At 43.9% G+C, this 19,386-nt stretch overlaps 1 protein-coding gene across 1 annotated transcript in view; it reads right to left on the bottom strand.

Moving 5' to 3' along the window:
* faxcb (failed axon connections homolog, metaxin like GST domain containing b) overlaps nucleotides 1–19,386 on the bottom strand; it is a 64,485-nt gene that overhangs the window by 31,411 nt on the left and 13,688 nt on the right. The window contains exon 3 of the mRNA XM_055635869.1: nucleotides 9,082–9,278. Coding sequence (XP_055491844.1) covers nucleotides 9,082–9,278 — 197 coding nt within the window. The remainder of the gene's footprint in view (nucleotides 1–9,081; nucleotides 9,279–19,386) is intronic.

The following is a 19,386-nucleotide window of genomic DNA, read 5'->3' on the forward strand; positions in this document are numbered from 1 at the left end:
TTGCAGAATAGAGTGATCTCGGAGTACCGATACCTGGTTCTCTTAAAGTGGCGAGTCAGGTGGACAACGACGAGAGCCTTTGGCATGCTTGTCTTCATAGGGAAGGGTATTGAGTACAAAAGTTGGGACATCATGATGTGTGACGTTATGGGTCGGGACCCTTCTCCAGTCAGAAGAAGGTCCCGACCCAAAATGTCACCCAATCTTTTTCTCCCGAGATGCTGCCTAACCCTCTGAGTTACACCACCACTTTGTGTCTATCCCTGTTACTATCTTCTTTCAGCAAGATCATTACCAGCAATTCCACTTTCTTTCCTACTGATCACAAACAGCAGCATGACACATCCTTACTGCACAGATGCATTTTCACTGGAGCATGAATAAATGCACGAAATTGTTTGTAAGCTAATCATACACTAATTATCTTCATCCCCTGTCTCCACCATTGTTTATGCTGACATCCCCTCAAACTGTCCCAGTTTGTCCCTCTCCTCCTCCTCACACAAAATGGCTTGGGGTTTTTTTAATCAATCCTGAGATTCATTAACTCCCATTCTTCCATGGAAATATCTTACAAATATTTGACTTTGCATCTGCCTGAAGTCAGGAAATGTATGTCAGGACTGGTGCTCTTAGCTCCTGCTTGATGTTGTTTATAGATCCTGATATATAATTGATGGAAACTCTAGTCCCTGTAAGCTGTTGCAAAAATTCCCTCCAGGACTCGAGTTCCAACACTAGAACCAACAACAGCAGCGTCATATCATAGACACAGCAATTAATGAGCAGAGCCAGGAGGAAAGCTGATTTTCATCAGCAAATGTGGGGGAGTGAACATTTCTTCAAATGGTGGCTGCTTGACACACAGATGTTTGATAAATATATAATCATGCCTTCAGATTCATTTAGTTCGAGCCATAAAGTTATAGATCTACTGTATGCAACATGGAAACTGGCTCTTCAGCCTACCTTATCCATGCTGACCAAGTTGCCATACTGGGTTTATCCCAATTGCCTGCATTTGGCCCGTAGCCCTCTAAACTCAATGGTCAATGCTGCTTTATTGTCATCTGTGCAAATGCACAGTGCAATTCTTTTCTTACATTCAGTTCTGTAAAGTATTGTCATACCCAAGAACAATTCCCAATTAGCAAACTGTACAGAATGAGTCCACTGCGACCACACGCAAGAGGCGCCAAGTTGTTGGACCATTTTCAAAGTCTAGCCCGCGCTCTAGATCTTATGAATAGTGCCCGATTCAGGCAAGCCCCAGGCTGATGCAGGGCATCCAGCCATCGTCTTTCTTGGACGTCTGGATCGTCCAGTGACCGACGTCCATCTCCTCACCCATCCACTTTCGTACCCTGGGGGTGCTTCCCGCAACCAATCTGGAGGGCGTGGAAGGCCAGCCCCCGGTTCACTCTCCGACCAGCCTTGGTTCTCATGTCCGTCAGCGCAGGCTGCCTCCGCTTCGGTCTCTGGTCTTCGGGAGATGAGCAAGGTACTAGCTTGGTTGCTTCCCCTAAAGGCCGCAGCCCTCCAGGTCTTTGTCGTCTGGCCATGCGGCCTGTCCTGCCTTTGTCTTCCCATCCATATACCTGTTCAAATGTCTTTTAAAATGATGCAATTGGATCCCCTTCCATACCTTCCTCTGGCAGTTCATTGCACATATGGACGACCCTTGAAGTGAAAACGTTGCCTCTGAGGTCCCCCGTAAATATCCCCCCCTCTCACCTTAAGCCTATATCCCTTAGATTTAGAATCCTCCACCCTACGGTTCTAATATACACAATCATTTCAACCAGAAATCATCTCAAATGTATATTTTTCCCAACGATCAAATCCATGCACCATTTAAAAAGTATCTACCAGTTATCTTTCAGCAACCATTCCAATGTTAATACTCAGTGTCTCCAGTCTCTACTCATTATCTCCTCATGCCTGGTATCATCTGGAGACATGTGTTACAATTCGAACTTCAATTCTATCATTGACCATGCAAACTACAATTATAGCCAAATCAACGCCCACACAGAAATGCAATTGTATCTGCTCCAATACCGAGAATTTAAAATGCAGATAACCAGTTTCATAATCTCATTGACAGGCACAAAATGCCAAAGTACCTGTAATGCATTTATTTTGCATTGATTCGTAATGAAACAGCTCCAAAGCCTCAATTACAGGCTTAATACCAATAATAAAATGTGAATACTCGATTAGAAATCTGTTTATGAACAAGTTCTCTTGAGAATACATACCTGACAGAAATATAAGATAGATAGATTCTTGATTGGTACTAGTGTCAGAGGTTATGGGGAGAAGGCAGGAGAATGGGGTTAAGAGGGAGAGATAGATGGGGCATGATTGAATGACGTAGTCTTTATGGGCCAAATTTGGGGGACGACATTCCAATGTCCAGTCTCACATCTGCATAAGGATAACAGAGCAGATGCCTGTTGCATCTAGTTCAGTGGATATGAACCTCACTCTCAAAATAATATTATCAGTGTTACACACTGAGGTATATTGTTGTGCACTAGTGCAGCAGGCAATTATAAAGAGAAAAATTGGCCGATACAGGAGTCAATTATACAACCTTGTTATGAACACAAGTAGAGTATCCAGAGTCCAGTGTTTGATCCTGACTGCGGTTGCTGCCTGTATGGAGTTTGTACATTCTCGCTATGAGCTGTGTGGGTTTTCTCCGAGATCTTTGGTTTCCTCCCACACTCCGTACAGGTTTGTACATTAATTGGCTTGGTATAAATGTAAACTCTGAAGAAGGGTTTCGGCCCGAAACGTTGCCTTTTTCCTTCGCTCCATAGATGCTGCTGCACCCGCTGAGTTTCTCCAGCATTTTTGTGTACCTGGTATAAATGTAAATTGTCTTTAGTGTGTGTAGTGTAGTGCGCGGGGATCGCTGGTTGGTGCAGACCTGGTGGGCTGAAGGGCCTGTTTCCACGCTGTATCTCTAAACTAAACTAAACATGCTTGAGAGAGAGTGCAGTCAAGATTGACAGACTGACTCCTGGAATTTTGCTTTTGTTTAATTGGATGACTGGCCTGTCATGTGGAGAGGCTGAGCAGACTTGCCCCTTCTTCTCTGGAATCTAGAAGAATGAAAGGAATCCTCACTGAAATGTGCAAAATTCTTGAAGATTTATGAGGGTGTTAAAGGGTCTTGAGGGTCTAAGTTATTGGGAGAGGTTAGGCATGCTGGGAGGAATAGGGGTGATCTTATAGAGGTGTGCAATATCATGAGGGAAATAGAGAGGGTGAATGCACAGTCTTTTATCCAGAATAGGGGAATCAGGAACCAGAGGACATGGGTTTAAGGTACCAGGAGAAAGATGTAATAGGAACCCAAGAGCAATCTTTTACACACAGAGGGTTGTGGGTATATGGAACAAGCTACCAGGGGAGGTAGTTGAGGCAAGTACTATAACAACATTTAAAAGGCATTTGGACATGTGCATGGCTAGGAAAAGTTTAGAGGGATATGGGCCAAACACGAGCAGGTAGGACCAGTGTAGATGGGACATTTTGGTTGGCATGAGCAAATTGGGCTGAAGAGCCTGTTTCTGTGCTGTATGACTAGGATTCTATGACTCAATAGGCGAGAGACAGCAAGAATGTATCCCCCAGCTATACCCAAGGAGTCTCAAGGTAAGGGATAGGCCACCTAGGATTGAAATAAGGAGACATTTCTTTACTCAAAAGGTGGTGAATCTAAGGAATTCTTTACTCCGGAGAGCTGCAAAGCTTCAGTCAATGATTTCATTTTAAACTAATATCCATATATTTTTGGATATTACAGGAATCAATGAATGTACGGAAAGAGCAGACAACTGTGTTGAGCAAAAGCTCGCTGTGACTATTGAAAGGTGGACAGGTTGGAGGGGTGAAATAGCTACTCCTGTTCCTATTTCTTATGGCCAATGGTTGTCACAGTCATAGAGTGATACAGTGTGTAAACAGGCTCTTCAGCCCAACTTGTCCACACCAACCAACATGTCCCATCTTCACTATGCCCACCTCTATGCATTTGGCCCAATACCCTCTAAACCTCTCATGTTTGTGTTCCTGTCTAATTGTTTCTTAACTGGTAGATTGTTTCCGTATAATGAAAACCTTAAACGTAAGGTACTGTACCTTCAACCTGTTCTCTATTACCTTCATGAAAAAGTGAAGTAACCAATTCTGTCTGCTGGACATCTCATGAGCAAAGGCCATTTAAACTTCACTGCCAACATGCCAAGTTAGCTACAGAACAACTCAGTACTTCCACCCTATGGCCCCCCGTCTCTGTATTGACTTATTCACTAATGCGGCCCAGATAGCAAAGTGTGAAAAATTACTGTGGTGCCATGGTGTGAAAAGTAGAACAATGTTTAATTGCTGTCATAATCTTTCAGCACATTAATAAAAACCTCTAAGAATAAAAGAAATTCAGAATTGTTTAAAGAGCAAACAAAACTTAACAGTTTAGTTTAGAGAAATGGCATGGAAACAGACCCTTTGGCCCAACGAGTCCACGTCAATCAGGGAACCCCATACATGAGCACTCTACTACACACACTACGGACAATTTACAATTTTTACTGGCCAAATTAACCTACAAACCTGTATGTCTTTGGATTGTGGGAGGAAACCAGAGCACCCGGGGAAAACCCACGTAGTCGCGGGGAGAATGTACAAACTCCATACAGACAGCATCCGTAGTCAGGATCGAACCCAGGTCTCCGACTCTGCCGCTACGCCACTGTGCCGCCCCAAAGTTGGAAACATACTGATCAACCTTGATGTATTCCTGCTGCAATGATCCACATTTGCCGAGCTTTAAAGTGATTTATCCTGCAGTGACCCAATTTCACAAAGTTTTGAAGCACTATATATGCTTGTGACCTATATTAGCCACATTCTAGCACAGTTAATTCAGCACTAATTTAAGGTTGTGCTGCACAGAATGCAGATTAAAATACTTGAATAATTTGTGAGATAAAGTAGGAAACTGAAAGTAATTTTGTTCCTTCATGAGTTGATTAGTCACCTGGATGGACAGTCCAGAACCATGGATCATAATCTAAGGATTAGTCATTCAGGACTGACATGAGGAAAAACATGTACTGAAAGGGTAAAAATCTCAGGCGTTCTCCATGTGGATGAATGTATTTAGGACTGGGATGGGTAGCTTTGTGGACATTATGATGAGGCAGCGTTGTGTATTGACTGACACTGCTCCCTGAACCTAAAGGGACAAATATCATTTCACGTTATAGAGTCATGCAGCAGGGAAAACTGGCCCTTTGGTTCACCAAGTCTGCGCTAACCACCAATCACTCATTTTGCTCTCCTCTGAGCAAAGAATTCTTTTCACTTTTGTCCAAAATAACTGACTTTTAAATTGGATCATTCTGAATCTTGGTTTCATAATTATTGCTCAGGGAATCTTTGTCCCTGTCAAGCCTGCATAAGAATTTTCTATTGATCAGTGAACTCACCTCTCATTCTTCTAAACTCCAGAGATAGAATCCTATTTAATCTTTCATCCTAAAACAATCCTCCCAGCAATCAATCTGGTGAACGTTTGTTGAACTCCTTCCATCGCAAGGATATTCTTCCTTAGATGGAGAAGCACAGACCCGCACACAATATATATGTGCATTCACCAGGGTCCTATATAATTTCAATAATACAAATCCATTTGTGCTCAAACCCTCTTGTAATTAAGGCCAATATACCATTTACCTTCCTCATCTCTTGTTGCATCTGCTTTTTTAACTTTCAGTTTAATGTGTGGAGAGGGTCAACACCTTCCGGTTTCTCGGCGTCCATATCGCTGCTGATATCTCCTGGACAGACAACACGACAGCGTCATCAAGAAGGCTCAGCAGCGGCTGCACTTCCTGAGTCTCCTCAGGAAGCACAACCTGGACTCTAACCTGCTGCTGACCTTCTACCGCTCGTCCATCGAGAGCCTGCTGACATACTGCATTACAGCATGGTATGGCAGCTGCACCATGGCAGACAGGGAGAGGCTTCAGAGGGTAACTAGGACAGCACAGAAGATCATTGGTTGCCCTCACTGATGGATATCTACACCTCCCGCTGCCTTAGCAGGGCAAAGAATATCATCAAAGACCGCTCCCATCCTGCGTTTGGACTGTTCGACCTGCTGCCCTCTGAAAGGCGCTATAGGTGCATCAAATCCAGGACAAATAGACTCAGGAATAGTTGTTTTCCGAAAATTATAACTACTCTTAATTCAAATTCACACATGCACTGACTTCACAGCCCAACACCCGGACTTCCATCTGTATATATGTATATAGCGCCGCAGAATTGTGCACCTGTTCCCCCCCCCCCCCCTTCTCCCTTCTGTTTTTTGTTTTCTGTTTCTTGTTTTTTGTACTAAATTATATGTATGCACTGAGTACGAGCAGCTTTTAATTTCATTGTACATGTATAGTGACAATAAATGGCATATCATATCATATCACAAGGCACCCAGGTCCTTTTGCAAGCAAATGCCATTTTTAAAAGTACTGTTTTCCATTTAAGGTGGATAATTTAACATTCTATTCATTCTGCTGTTCTCGCCCATTCACTTCATTCATCTACATCGCTGTGCGGGCTAGAAGGGCCAAATGTCCAAATGGCCTCCTCCTGCACCTATTTTCTATGTTTTTTCTTATCTCCTGGAATTTTCCCCAAATCCTCTTCATGAACCGCATGACTCCCAGAGTCATATCGTTAGCACATGTATACATATCACACATGTTTTCATCATCTAAATCATATATGCACTTTGTTAACAGCTGAAGCTCCCTTCACTAATCTCTGCAGCACCACACTGGTCACAGCTTTCCATCCCAAAGATGTCCAGTTGGTCCCACCTCATATTTTCTTTCCATCAACCCAATCCACAATCCATGCCAGTACAGTATCCCTAATAAATTAATACTCCCTGTTATTTGAACAACCTCTTATCTTACATAACACCTTTTTAAATGGCTGCTAACAGTCTAGATACACCATGTCCATTGCTTCCCCTTATCTACTCTGCTAGTTTCAACCTCAAAAATAATCAAACCTTATCTCCTAATATATCCATGTTGACTGCCCAATTGTGTAAATTATTTTCCAAATACTATTTACAATGTCATTAATTATAGGTTCCAGCATTTCTCCAACTACTAGTATCAGGCTAACTAGTTTGTGCATCCCCCTTTTCTCTTAAATAGTGATGCAACATTTTCTACCTTCCAAGCTGTGGAAATGATTCTAGGGTCAATGGAACTTTTTGAGAGCTAACAAGCAGTGCATCAATTGCTTGCACATGGTCCATATCGCTGTATTCCCTGCATATTCATATGTCATGCATCAAGGTCCTGGTTAGTTATTGCCTTTCAGCTCAATTAATTTTCCCAAACTTCCTTATTCCCCAACATCATTTCTCTTGTCATTCTCTGGTTCTCGGTCTTTAAAAACTCAACATTAACTATTGTTTATCATTCCCTTTTGTCGATAGGTTTTAAAGTATGATTTCATGTTTCTCACAAGAATATTCCACTTTTCCCTTCATTATTAATTTCTTGTTTCTCCATTGCTGAATTCTGGTATTTCCCAATCCATATACTTACACTTTTTGACAATATTATGAACCTGTTCTTTGATCTGGAAATGCTGCTTGACATGTTGAGCATTTCCAGCATTTTCTGTTTAATTTCTGAATTTCAGAATCTGCAAGATTTTTTTTATTTTCATCGATTGCTAACCTCCCATAAACATTTCACATTTCATACACATTCACTGTTTACGTTGCTTAGCTTTAAGACCCTGGTGTCAAATTGAACTAAATCACTTTCAATCTAAATCAAAAACTATCAAATTCTCATCCCCAGATCCCCAAATGCCATTTAACTCAAAGATTATTACTAATTACTAATACTAACAATACTGAAATTATGGATGGCAACTGCTCTACCCGAGACTGCGAGGAGTAGCAGAGTTGTGAACACAGCCCGGTCCATCACTCAAACCAGCTTCCCCACCATCGACTCCATCTATATTCCACTAACACCTTGGTCCTTCTCTCTCATCCCCACTTCCGTCGGACAGAAGATTCTAAAGTTTGAAACCACGTACCGCTAGGTTCAAGAACAGCTTCTTCCCTGGAAGTTGTTAGAACATAGTCAATTAGCATTGATAATATGTTACCAAGCCTGAAGATAGCTTTACATCCCCAGGTCCCCACTCACCAGGCATTGGTCACTTGACACTGAAGCCAACACCTGGATTACCAAAGCTGCAGCTGTTAAATGCAAACTGTGGATGACAGTGCTGATCAAGAGCACACACCTCCTCAGTAGGTCAAGCCAGGACAATATATGCAAGACATGGGAAAAGGTTTAACAGTTTTCACTTCTGTTGCCTCGGGCTTATGATGGTAGGACAAGATCAGCAAAGTCCCACTTTACTTACTCATTTGGTGTCAGCCTATCACAAATATTCCCTTTGTTCTGACCATCCCTCCCCCACTTTCCCCGTTATTGAAAACTGACTTGTTTTCTCTCTTATTCGTTTCTGATGAAGGGTTTCAGATGAGAAACATGTTATTTTCCAAAGATACTGCCCGGCCTGCTGAGTTATTCCAGCAGGAACAGTGGCCTCAGGAGAGGAGTCCATGTTCCTCCAAGCAGACCAGGCCTACAAGTACCCGAATAGACCTGGATAGAGTGGATGGGGGATGTTTCCACTAGCGGGAGAGTCTAGGACCAGAGGTCACAGACTCAGAATTAAAGTGCATTCCTTTAGGAAGATGAGGAAACTTTCCTTAGTCAGAGGGTGGTGAATCTGTGAAATGAATTTCCACAGAAGGCTGTGGAGGCCAAGTCATGGATATTTTTAAGGCAGAGACAGATAGATTCTTGATTAGTATGAATGTCAGGGGTTATAGGGAGAAGGCAGAGGTTAAGAGGGAAAGATAAATCGGTCATGATTGAATGGCGGAGTAGACTTGATGGGCCAAATGTCCTAATTCTGCTCATAGAATATGCCTCATTTTTACCAACTTACCAATAGAAGTGTTCTTCCGCCATCTTTGTAATGGCTCTTGAAACGGCTCTTTCACTGGAATCCATATGTTTATTTAAGTTAACTCCCAGTTTATCTTGAAGAAAATCAATAATGAATTCTGTGCCAGATACCTTTTGATGATTATATTCAATCCAAGGCATCTTTCCTTGAGGAGAGAGTTTGCCATCAAAATAATTCTAAAAGGAAAAAGAGGAGTGTTTTAGCAACATGCATAGCAACATACATTTTATTTTATTAGCACTGTTACTGCCTGGAGCCCACATCCACATGTTCTGGTGAGATGATTTGGCCAGTAACTACATCAACAGCCTCCCAAATATTTGTGCACTCTCTCTCCCACCTGAGATTTATTTTTCTGTTCCCCCCTACCCCACGATCAGTTATCACTCTAATTGTAAACACTGAGTAAAATGGTTCTGTTTTAATATTCCTTCCATCTTCTAACTTTGTCATGAGCCCGATTAGAAAACCAGGGATCCTTTTTGCTTTTAATAAAACATAAAATTATTTGAAAAATCTGTATTAAACTGACATTCTGAGTGGGCAGAAGAATAGCTTTAGTGAACAGTGGAAGCCTTTGCATGGCAGAAGGGAAAGGAAGTGTGCACCACTGATATCAAGTTTTAACTTTGAATTGCCAGCAAAGATCTTTACTTCTCAGCATTGCTTGCCAGAAGTCTAAGTACTCTTTGCTGAACTGATACACGAGGCTTCTTGCCATCAAAATAAAAACTTTAATATTCTGTCTTTCTTCCTTCTTCTTCTTCTTCTTGCGTGCACAGCCTAAAGTTGTCGGGCAACTTGTTCTATTTGATATTATTTGATTGTGCACGCCGGGTTGATTGCATTTGTCGAAACAGGACGGACCACGTGAAGGTTGTAATCTCCCACCCCATATTCTGTCCTCAATCTTCAAAACCTGATGCTAGAACAAACTAAAACAGTGGAGTGTAGTGAGGCCAGACAGGTCGAGCAAAATGATTTTTATTTTTAATAAAAACGAACAAAAACCCGTGAAGTATGCGTGTCTGACTGAACTATCAATAACAGCTCCTGTTGCTGGGAGGAGCGCTGACTGACACACCCCAAAAGCCCGCGAAAACCAACGCTCCGCAGTCACATGACTGCACCGACCAATGAAGTGGGTTCTGCCCTCTCCACCTCACCACTAGGTGCCGCTACAGCACGCACCTCCCCCAGAACCCGAGGAAAGGAAACGACGTAACGACCCGACCAGACCGAGTGGAGACAGGAGGGACCGGTGCCACAGGTGAAACAGGGCAAACAGGCGGAAAAGGGGGAAAAGGTACAACAGGTTCAACCGGGGAACAGGGCGCGGCCGGCAGACGATCCAAACGCTGGGTTTGGGCCACCACCACCGGGGTGTCGACATCCAAATGAGCAGGCTTGAGGCGGGCCACCAACACGATCTCCTCACGGCCCTTGACGGTAAGCTTCCGAGGAAACCGCAGAATCGCCTCCACCTTTCCGGGAAGGGGTGTTGCGCCCTCTGGGGTAACGTGATGCCCAAGGAAGGAGATGGAACTGAGACCGGAGGAACGAAGAGCTGGCCCCGGACGTCCATCATGAGGGAAAAAGCCTAAAAAAAAACTCGGCCCAGAGCCATGGCTGGGAGACGTCTGCGATGGTGAAGGGCCACGAATAACGGTGAGAATCGAGGAAGAAGGAAACAGTCCGAGTCCCGTAGGAGCAAATGGGACTGCCATTAACGGCGGTCAGGGCGGGGCCACGCTTACCACCACGGGTATCGAGGCCGATACGAAGGTGTGATGCTGATCTCAGCCCCAGAGTCCATGATGGAAACAAAGCCCGGAATGGCGATCCCTGACGTAGAGGCGATGTTTCTGGCCGACCGTGATAGCCTCTACTGGTGATCAGCCGAGGCATTTCCCAAAAACGAGCAGGGGGCGCGGCATTGGTCATAATAACACCACTGGTGCTTACTGCGAACTACGGCGGTGGACTGCGAGCCAGCAAAGTCATCCTGAGGAGGAACAGCCCAGCGATGCCGCTGTGACGGCGTGGACACCCGGCTAATGGAACCACCATCCTACTGTTTGTAAAGACATAATTCATCCGCCCATTCAGCGAGCTGCAGGTGGTCGGTGAAATCAGGCGTATGTCATCGGGCATCTGCTCCAGAAACGCCTGTTCGAACAACATTCATGGCTGATGTCCATCCATGAGCGCTAACATCTCACTCATGAGAACCGACGGCTGACAATCACCCACACCGTCTATATGTAGCAGCCGAGCCGTGCGATCGCGGCGGCTGAGCCCGAAGGTGCACTGCAGCAACGCCTTCAGGGCCTCGTACCTGCCAATGGCAAGTGGATTCTGCAGGAACGGCAGCAACTGTGATGCTGTCTCCTGGGTGAGAGCGCCCACCACATAGATGTAGCGGGTCGCATCCGCAACGATCTGGCGCAGCTCAAACTGGGCCTCAATGTGTGCAAACCACACATGATGCTGCACCGCCCAGAACACGGGCAGTTTAAGTACAACTGCATTCTGCTGGGCGGGCGAGTCGTCAAGGTTCTCGTCGGCGTACATGGCAAGAAGAAATCCGAAAATCGTTCGGATCGTCTAGGTCATCAAATGTAGTGAGGCCAGACAGGTCAAGCAAAATTATTTTTATTTTTAATAAAAACTAACAAAAACCCATGAAGTACGCATGGTGCTAGGAGGAGCGCTAACTAACTGACACACCCCAAAAGCCCGTGAAAACCAACACCCGCGGTCACATGACCACACCGACCAATGAAGAGGGTTCTGCCCTCTCTACCCTACCACCAGGTGCCGCTACAGGAGACTATTTTACAATTTCAACTCCAACATTTTTATCTATGTTACCATATTAATTCACCGAAAAGCTTGTTCACTTGATCAAACTTACTTCAGTCCCAAACAGCCCTAACTGCGGGTCAGCTGTTGATGGCTTCCACGTCAGCCTATCTATGTAATGTCAAAATTAATAGCAGAGACCATGCTATAATTTAGTTATTCATTATTTAGTTATTCATTATTTAGTTAATGCATTTCGTTGTCTCTGTACTGTACACTGACAATGACAATTAATTGAATCATTTCATTTTTTTTTTTTTTTTATTCAAAGTTGAATCGCCCTTAATTTGAGCATGCTGAAGATATAATGGCAGTAAAATATAGCTGTACAGCATCAGTTTTTGCAGTACTTAGAATTTTTTGTCTATGTTCATGAATAGCAAACAAGTACATTTTGCATTACTCGCATATTGAACAATGAAGTCACACATGCATCCTACACGCAAATCAGTGGAATGCAGGGTAGATATCAAACAAATCTTATGCCAGAATTGGCACTTAGTTGTGGAAAGGTGCCAACATATTGGATAGCAGTGAAAGTGATGCCCTTATTCAAGAAATGAACTGGAGGCCAGTTAGCTTAACTTGTAATAATGGGAAGATGCTGGAATCTATACTCGAGCCATTTCAAAATGCTTAATGTAATGCAATCACACCAAGCCAACATCGATTTATGAAAAGGAAAAATATTTAACTATTTAGCTTTAGTTCTTCAAGGACGTGACAAGCAAAGTCAAGAATGGGTAGTGGGTGTTAGGAGAACAGGACATCTGTCAATGAGGTCTACCTTAGTTTTTGGGCAGATGGAGTTTAATGTGGATAAATGTGAGGTTATCCACTTTGGTATCAAAAACAGGAAGGCAGATTACTATCTAAAAGGTGTCAAGTTGGGAAAAGGGGAAGTACAACGGGATCTGGGGGTCCTTGTTCATCAGTCTATGAAAGTAAGCATGCAGGTACAGCAGGCGGTGAAGAAAGTGAATGGCATGTTGGCCTTTATAACAAGAGGAGTTAAGTATAGGAGCAAAGAGGTCCTTCTGCAATTGTACAGGGCCCTAGTGAGACCACACCTGGAGCATTGTGTGCAGTTTTGGTCCCCTAATTTGAGGAAGGACATTCTTGCTATTGTGGGAGTGCAGGGTAGGCTTATAAGGTTAATTCTCGGGATGGCGGGACTGTCAAATGGTGAGAGAATGGAGAGGCTGGGCTTGTACACTGTTTAGAAGGATGAGAGGCAATCTCATTGAAACATATAAGATTGCTAAGGGTTTGGACACGCTAGAGGCAGGAAACATGATCCCAATGTTGGGGGAGTCCAGAACCAGGGACCACAGTTTAAGAATAAGGGGTAAGCCATTTAGAACGGAGACGAGGAAACACTTTTTCTCACGGAGAATTGCGAGCCTGTGGAATTCTCTGCCTCAGAGGGCGGTGGAGGCCAGTTGTCTGGATACATTCAAGAGAGAGCTAGATAGGGCTCTTAAAATAGCAGAGTCAGGGGATATGGGGAGAAGGCAGGAACGGGGTACTGATTGGGGATGATCAACCATGATCACATTGAATGGCGGTGCTGGCTTGAAGGGCCAAATGACCAACTCCTGTACCTATTGTCTATTGAGAACATATAGATGAAGTGCATTTGGATAGAGTCTTAGTCATAAAGTGATACAGTGTGGAAATAGGCCATCCAGTCCAACTTGCCCACACTGGTCAAGATGTCCCAGCTACACTAGTCCTACCTGCCCACATTTGCCCCATATCCCTCCAATCTGTCCCATCCACGTGTCTAACTGTCTAACTGTTTCTTAAACGTTGGGATAGTCCCTGCCTCAACTAACTCCTCTAGCAGTTTGTTCCATACATCCACCACCCTGTGTGTGAAAAAGGTACCCCTCAGATTCCTATTAAATCTTTTTCCCTTCACCTTAAACCCATGTCCTCTGGTCCTCGATTCACCTACTCTGGGCAAGAGACTCTGTGCATCTACCCGATGCATTCCGACCGATATCCAGAAGGAATTCAATGAGTGCCACAGGAAGGGCATGTGCACAAGAAAATATTGTCACGGCTATGTTAATATTAGTTGAGGACAGGTTATCGCAAAGAAGATAGTAAATCTGAATAAATGAGGCTTTTTCAAGAAGTAACCAGCGGAGTGCCCTGTGGAACATGTGTTGCTCTCAAATAATTACTATTTATATGAATTACTTGGATGAGGAGACAGTTTAAGGTGTCCATGTGTGCTGCTGACATAAAAGCGTGTATGACATGATGAGGATATTTAGGATATTCAGGAAAGTGTGAGTGAGTGAGCAGAAACTTCACAAATGGAGTTTAACATACAATAATGTGAGGTTGAGAAATTTGGTGAGAGAAATCAAAAGGAAGACTATTATCTAAACGGAAATAAAAAGAATATGGAGTACAGAGGAATCTGAGATGATATGTTATCATGTAATACATTAAGAATGTAAATGTCTTTATTGCTGAGGAGTTGAATTTTAAAATTAGTTAAGTATTATAAGGTCCTAAGGTCATTAGTTGTAGGAGTAGAATTAGGCCATTCGGACCATTAAGTCTGCCATTCAATTATGGCTGATCTATCTCTCCCTCCAAACTCCATTCTCCTGCTTTCTCCCCATAACATCTGACACCTGTACGAATCAAAAATCTATTTATCTCTGCCTTAAAAATATCCACTGACTTGGCCTCCAAAGCCTTCTGTGGCAAATAATTCTACAGATTCACCACCCTCTGACTAAAGAAATTTCTCCTCATCTCCTTCCTAAAAGAACGTCCTTTAATTCTGAGGCTTTGACCTCTAGTCCTAGACTCTCCCACTAGTCCATTCTATCCAAGCCTTTCACTATTCTGTATGTTTCAAGGAGGTCCCCCATCATTCTTCTAAACTCCAGTGAGTATAGGCCCAGTGGCGACAAACGCTCATCATAGGTTAACCTACTCATTCCAGGGATCATTCTTGTAAATGTCCTCTGGACCCTCTCTAGAGCCAGCACACCCTTCCTCAGATACGGTGCCTAAGACTTGCAGATTAACTTTTTGAGAATCCTGCACCAGCACTCCCAAATCCCTTTGCACCTCCGATTTCTGGATTCTCTCCCCATTTAGAAAAAAGTCTACGCCTTGATTCCTACTACCAAAATGCATGACTCCACTCTTTTGCTGCACTATATTCCATCTGCCATTTCTCTGCCCACTCGCCCAACCTGTCCAAGTCCAATCTAGATCATTGGAGGTATTTAAAAAGGAGGCAGTTAACTTTTGATAACTTTTTGAAACCTTTGAAACCTTTCACACAAAGGATGGTGGGCGTATGGAATGAGCTGCCAGAGGAGGTAACTGTTGCAATGTTTAAGAAACATTTAGACGGGTATATAGATAGGAGAGGGTATGGGCCAAACACGGGCAAGTGGGACTAGTGTAGATGGGACATGTTGCCTCTAATTAGGCAGAAGGGCCTGTTTCCACACTGTAAGACTCAATGCCTGAATGAGGTAATTAAGGGCCATGTGGCAGAAAAGAGGAGTTGAGGTTTGGGGAAAATCGGCCTTGATCATGTAGAATTGCAGTGGCCCACACCTGTTCCTATTTTCTGACGTATATCCTTGATCTACAGTGACTGAGCTAACCACAGCAGAAGCAGAGCATTCAGCAGCAGCAAGAATCACCCCACCTGCACTAATTGCAGGGATCTCAAAGACTTGCGGGTTTGTTCAGGGATTAAGTTACAAATGCCTTTCCAGCTGAGAGACAGATACGTATTCCACAGTGGACTTCCAATGCAGTGTGGGTGCAGTCTGTCATCCATTGGAAATCTGGTAGTTTTGATCATCCCCAGACTAGTGCTGCTTGTTGTTCTCTTCAGTAAACACCATATGCCACCTGCCTGAGAGTGAACACCATGCTGGAACATGTGAAATGATGTCCAGCACCATCCAGGAATGACTAATCGCCAAACTATTTTGCATCACGGTCACCTTTATAACTGCAGGCAGAGCAGTCGAGATGCGGTGCTGTGGTTGTATACAGTTGTGCCTGCCATATGTGGCAGATCTTTGTCTCCACCTCATCAGGAAGCCAAGACATCTAAGATAACATAGAAACATAGACAATAGGTGCAGGGGTAGGCTACACTGCCATTCAATATCATCATCCAAAATCAGTCCCCCGTTCCTGCTTTATCCCCATAACCCTTGATTCCATTAGCCCTAAGAGCTATATCTAAAGGGCCTGTCCCACTTTCCCGAGTTATTCACAAAATCTCCTGAGTTATTCACGACTTGTTTTCAAACTCGCAGAATGTTCGTAACGAGTCCGTAGGATTCGGTAGAAGTCCGTGGATATATCGTAGCGGCTCGTTATACCAGCTGTAGGTACTCGGGGCATCAGGAAAGTCAGGACGTTTTTTCAACATGACGAAAAATGTCCAAGAGTAAAAAAATAGTCCCGAGTACCTACGGCTGGCATAACGAGCCGCTACGATATATCCACGGATTAAGGCACAACGCTTTCAGGTTTGTTTTTCTTTACTCCCTTCTACCTTTTGCTTCTGTCCTCCTTTTACAGCCCTCTGTCTCCTTACATTGGTTCCCATCCCACTGCCCTGTTAGTTTAAATGTGACCTTTCCTACACTCTCTTTCCCATTAACTGCACGCATATGCTTCCTCATTGTTGACCCCACCGCCCCCACTATTTAGTTAAAACCCACCCATGTAGCACCAGCAAACCTGCCTGCCAGGTATTGATGTTTAGCATGAAAGGCCTGGAACATCTGTCCTCCAGGCTAGAGCTTTTCACCAGCCCTCATCCCTCCTACTCCTCATTCAGCTTAGTTTGTTGTCACGTGTACCGAGGTACAATGACAAGTTTTTGTTACATGCTACCCAGCCAGCAGCAAGACGATACATGATTACAATTGAGCCATTTACAGTGTATAGATATATGATAAGGGAATAACGTTTAGTGCAAGGTAGTGCAAGCCAGCAAAGTCCGATCAAGGATAGACCAAAGGTCCTGACCCGTGGGCTTTCTCTGTTCCTTGTCATGTTGGGTGCAAAGGAGAATGGGCATCAAGGGGTCTATTTAAGTCAGGAAAAAGAGACGGCTAAAGGTCCAGCACAAGATTTCAAGGTCAACCACAGCCCCAGCCCTCTTGGTACAATATGGAAAATATTACCTCCTCACTCAAATGAATAACCACAGTTCTTTCAAACTAAATGACCAACTCAATCATAAACCAGGCAGCATCTACATGCCACTGTTCATACGTGCTCTGCTGCCAGAATGTGAATGCAGTTAATCATCTCCTGTATTACGTTGCAGGTCACTACTGACAACATTCCACAAGATCAAGAATACCACTATTGATTTAAACATGAAGGACCACGTCCAGTTAACCCAAGCACCCATAGGCATGTCAACCAGTAGCTACCAACCTGGAAATTATTTCATTCCGCACAGCACTTCATAGCACTTTCTAACTCGTTTTTCTTCAAGACAGCAAGGGATTGGAATACCCTAGCAGCCAGCACCAGAGATCTCCAAAAACATCAACACATACAAAGATGCATCTCCATCTCGACTAGCATGTCCACCACCAACATGGTGCTGAGTGATGCTCTTCAGCGTACTACATCCAGATCCAGTAGCTCACTTGCTAGTTACACAGTGCTGAAATAGATCTGTGTAGGAAAGAACTGCAGATGCTGGTTTAAATCGAAAATAGACACAAATGCTGGAGTAACTCAGCGGCATAGGCAGAGTGAAGAAGGGCCTCAACCCGAAATGTCACCCATTCCTTCTCTCCAGAGATGCTGCCTGTCCCGCTGAGTCACTCGAGCATTTTGTGTCTATCTTCGCTGAAATAGATCTCATGACTATTCTTGAATGGATGGCTGCAGACTCCATGTGAAAGCACCCTGTACAGTAGGAGGTGGGCTAGCCCCAATGACAGTATTAGATTACCGAACTTTGGTTCATCAAGTCACTAAATTTGCTCAATAATAATTTATTTAAAACACAGCACAGCACAAGATCATTGACAGCACATCAGGCTTCCTTTACAACTGGTATGAATAAAGTCTTACATTTGTTGATGGTCATTCGGGGAATTAGTCGGATAGAATATTTGTAATTTACTGCTGTCTTTTGCTATCTCTGCAATTTAATAGGCTCCACTGAAGCTTGGTACAAACATGCTGATTTACACTTTCCCAATGAGTGGGAGGCATGGCACTGGGAACAGTATATCTAAATGTCATTGCTATTTAAAACAAAAAAGTGACTTTCCAGAACATGCAGAGTGCCCTTGTACATTGTGCAACTTATTAAATCAATTTATGCTCCTCCCAGTTTTAAACAAAAAAAAAATATGGAGAATGAAGATTAAAATGATAGGAGCACTCACAGCTTTTTGAGGGGAGATATGAGCTGGGGAGGCCTGATAGGAGAACCTCTGAGTTGGGAGGGCTTTCAGGAACAGATATCTGGCAGGGCCATCAAGAGACTGGGAGTGGAGGTTTGAGGTTTGGAGGGGAGGGGGTGGAAATTAAGATTCAGGTAAGGAACAGATGTTAAAGACCCTGAGATCCCAAAGGACTGAAATGCCAGGTGGCAGTCTCAAACATGGTCTGATTTAAACATTATTTAATATTACTTTTTCAGTAGGAGGATCGAGGCTGGGTCAAGGATCAGAGCAAGACAGAAACACAAGCAATGGACACACAACAGTGAACACCTTTGAAGCAGCGTGATGTGGGCTGGTTTCAGTCAGCTGAGCTGAGGGGAAGAGCAGACAGAAACACAAGGAGTTTATATGCTTTCATTGACCGGGATTGTTTCCGTTTCTTTGCCGCACTCAGGAGACTGTGTGATGCAGCTGTAGCGGAGATGCTGGGAAATCTATCGCAACATGCCAGGCATAGTCAGTAAGAGGCAGGCTTGAGAGGCAGCTGCATGTTTTCTGCAAGGCAATTTCTCTTGCTTATCAACATTCATCAGCAGCTGCAATGTTCCTCTTGAGCACAGAGCGGCACAGTGGCACACAGGTAGAGCCGCTGTCTCACAGTGCTGGAGACCCGGGTTTGATCCTGACCTCGGGTACTGTCTGAGTGGAGTTGGCACGTTCTCCCTCTAACCTCATGGGTTTCCTTTGGGTGCTCCTTCTCCTGCCATATCCCAAAGATGTGAGAATTTGTCGGTCTCTCTAAATTGCCTCTGGTGTGCAGGAAGCAGATGCAAACAGTGGGATAACATAGAGCTGATGATCTATAGTCAGTGTGGACCAGTGGACCAAGAGGCTTGTTTCGATGCTGCATCTCTAAATTAAACTAAGAGCAGGACATAACAGAATACGCTCAGGTTATGGAGTCACAAGGAAATGCAGATATTGGAATTTT

This window comes from Leucoraja erinacea, chromosome 5, assembly GCF_028641065.1.
Source record: "Leucoraja erinacea ecotype New England chromosome 5, Leri_hhj_1, whole genome shotgun sequence".
Lineage (NCBI taxonomy): Eukaryota > Metazoa > Chordata > Chondrichthyes > Rajiformes > Rajidae > Leucoraja > Leucoraja erinaceus.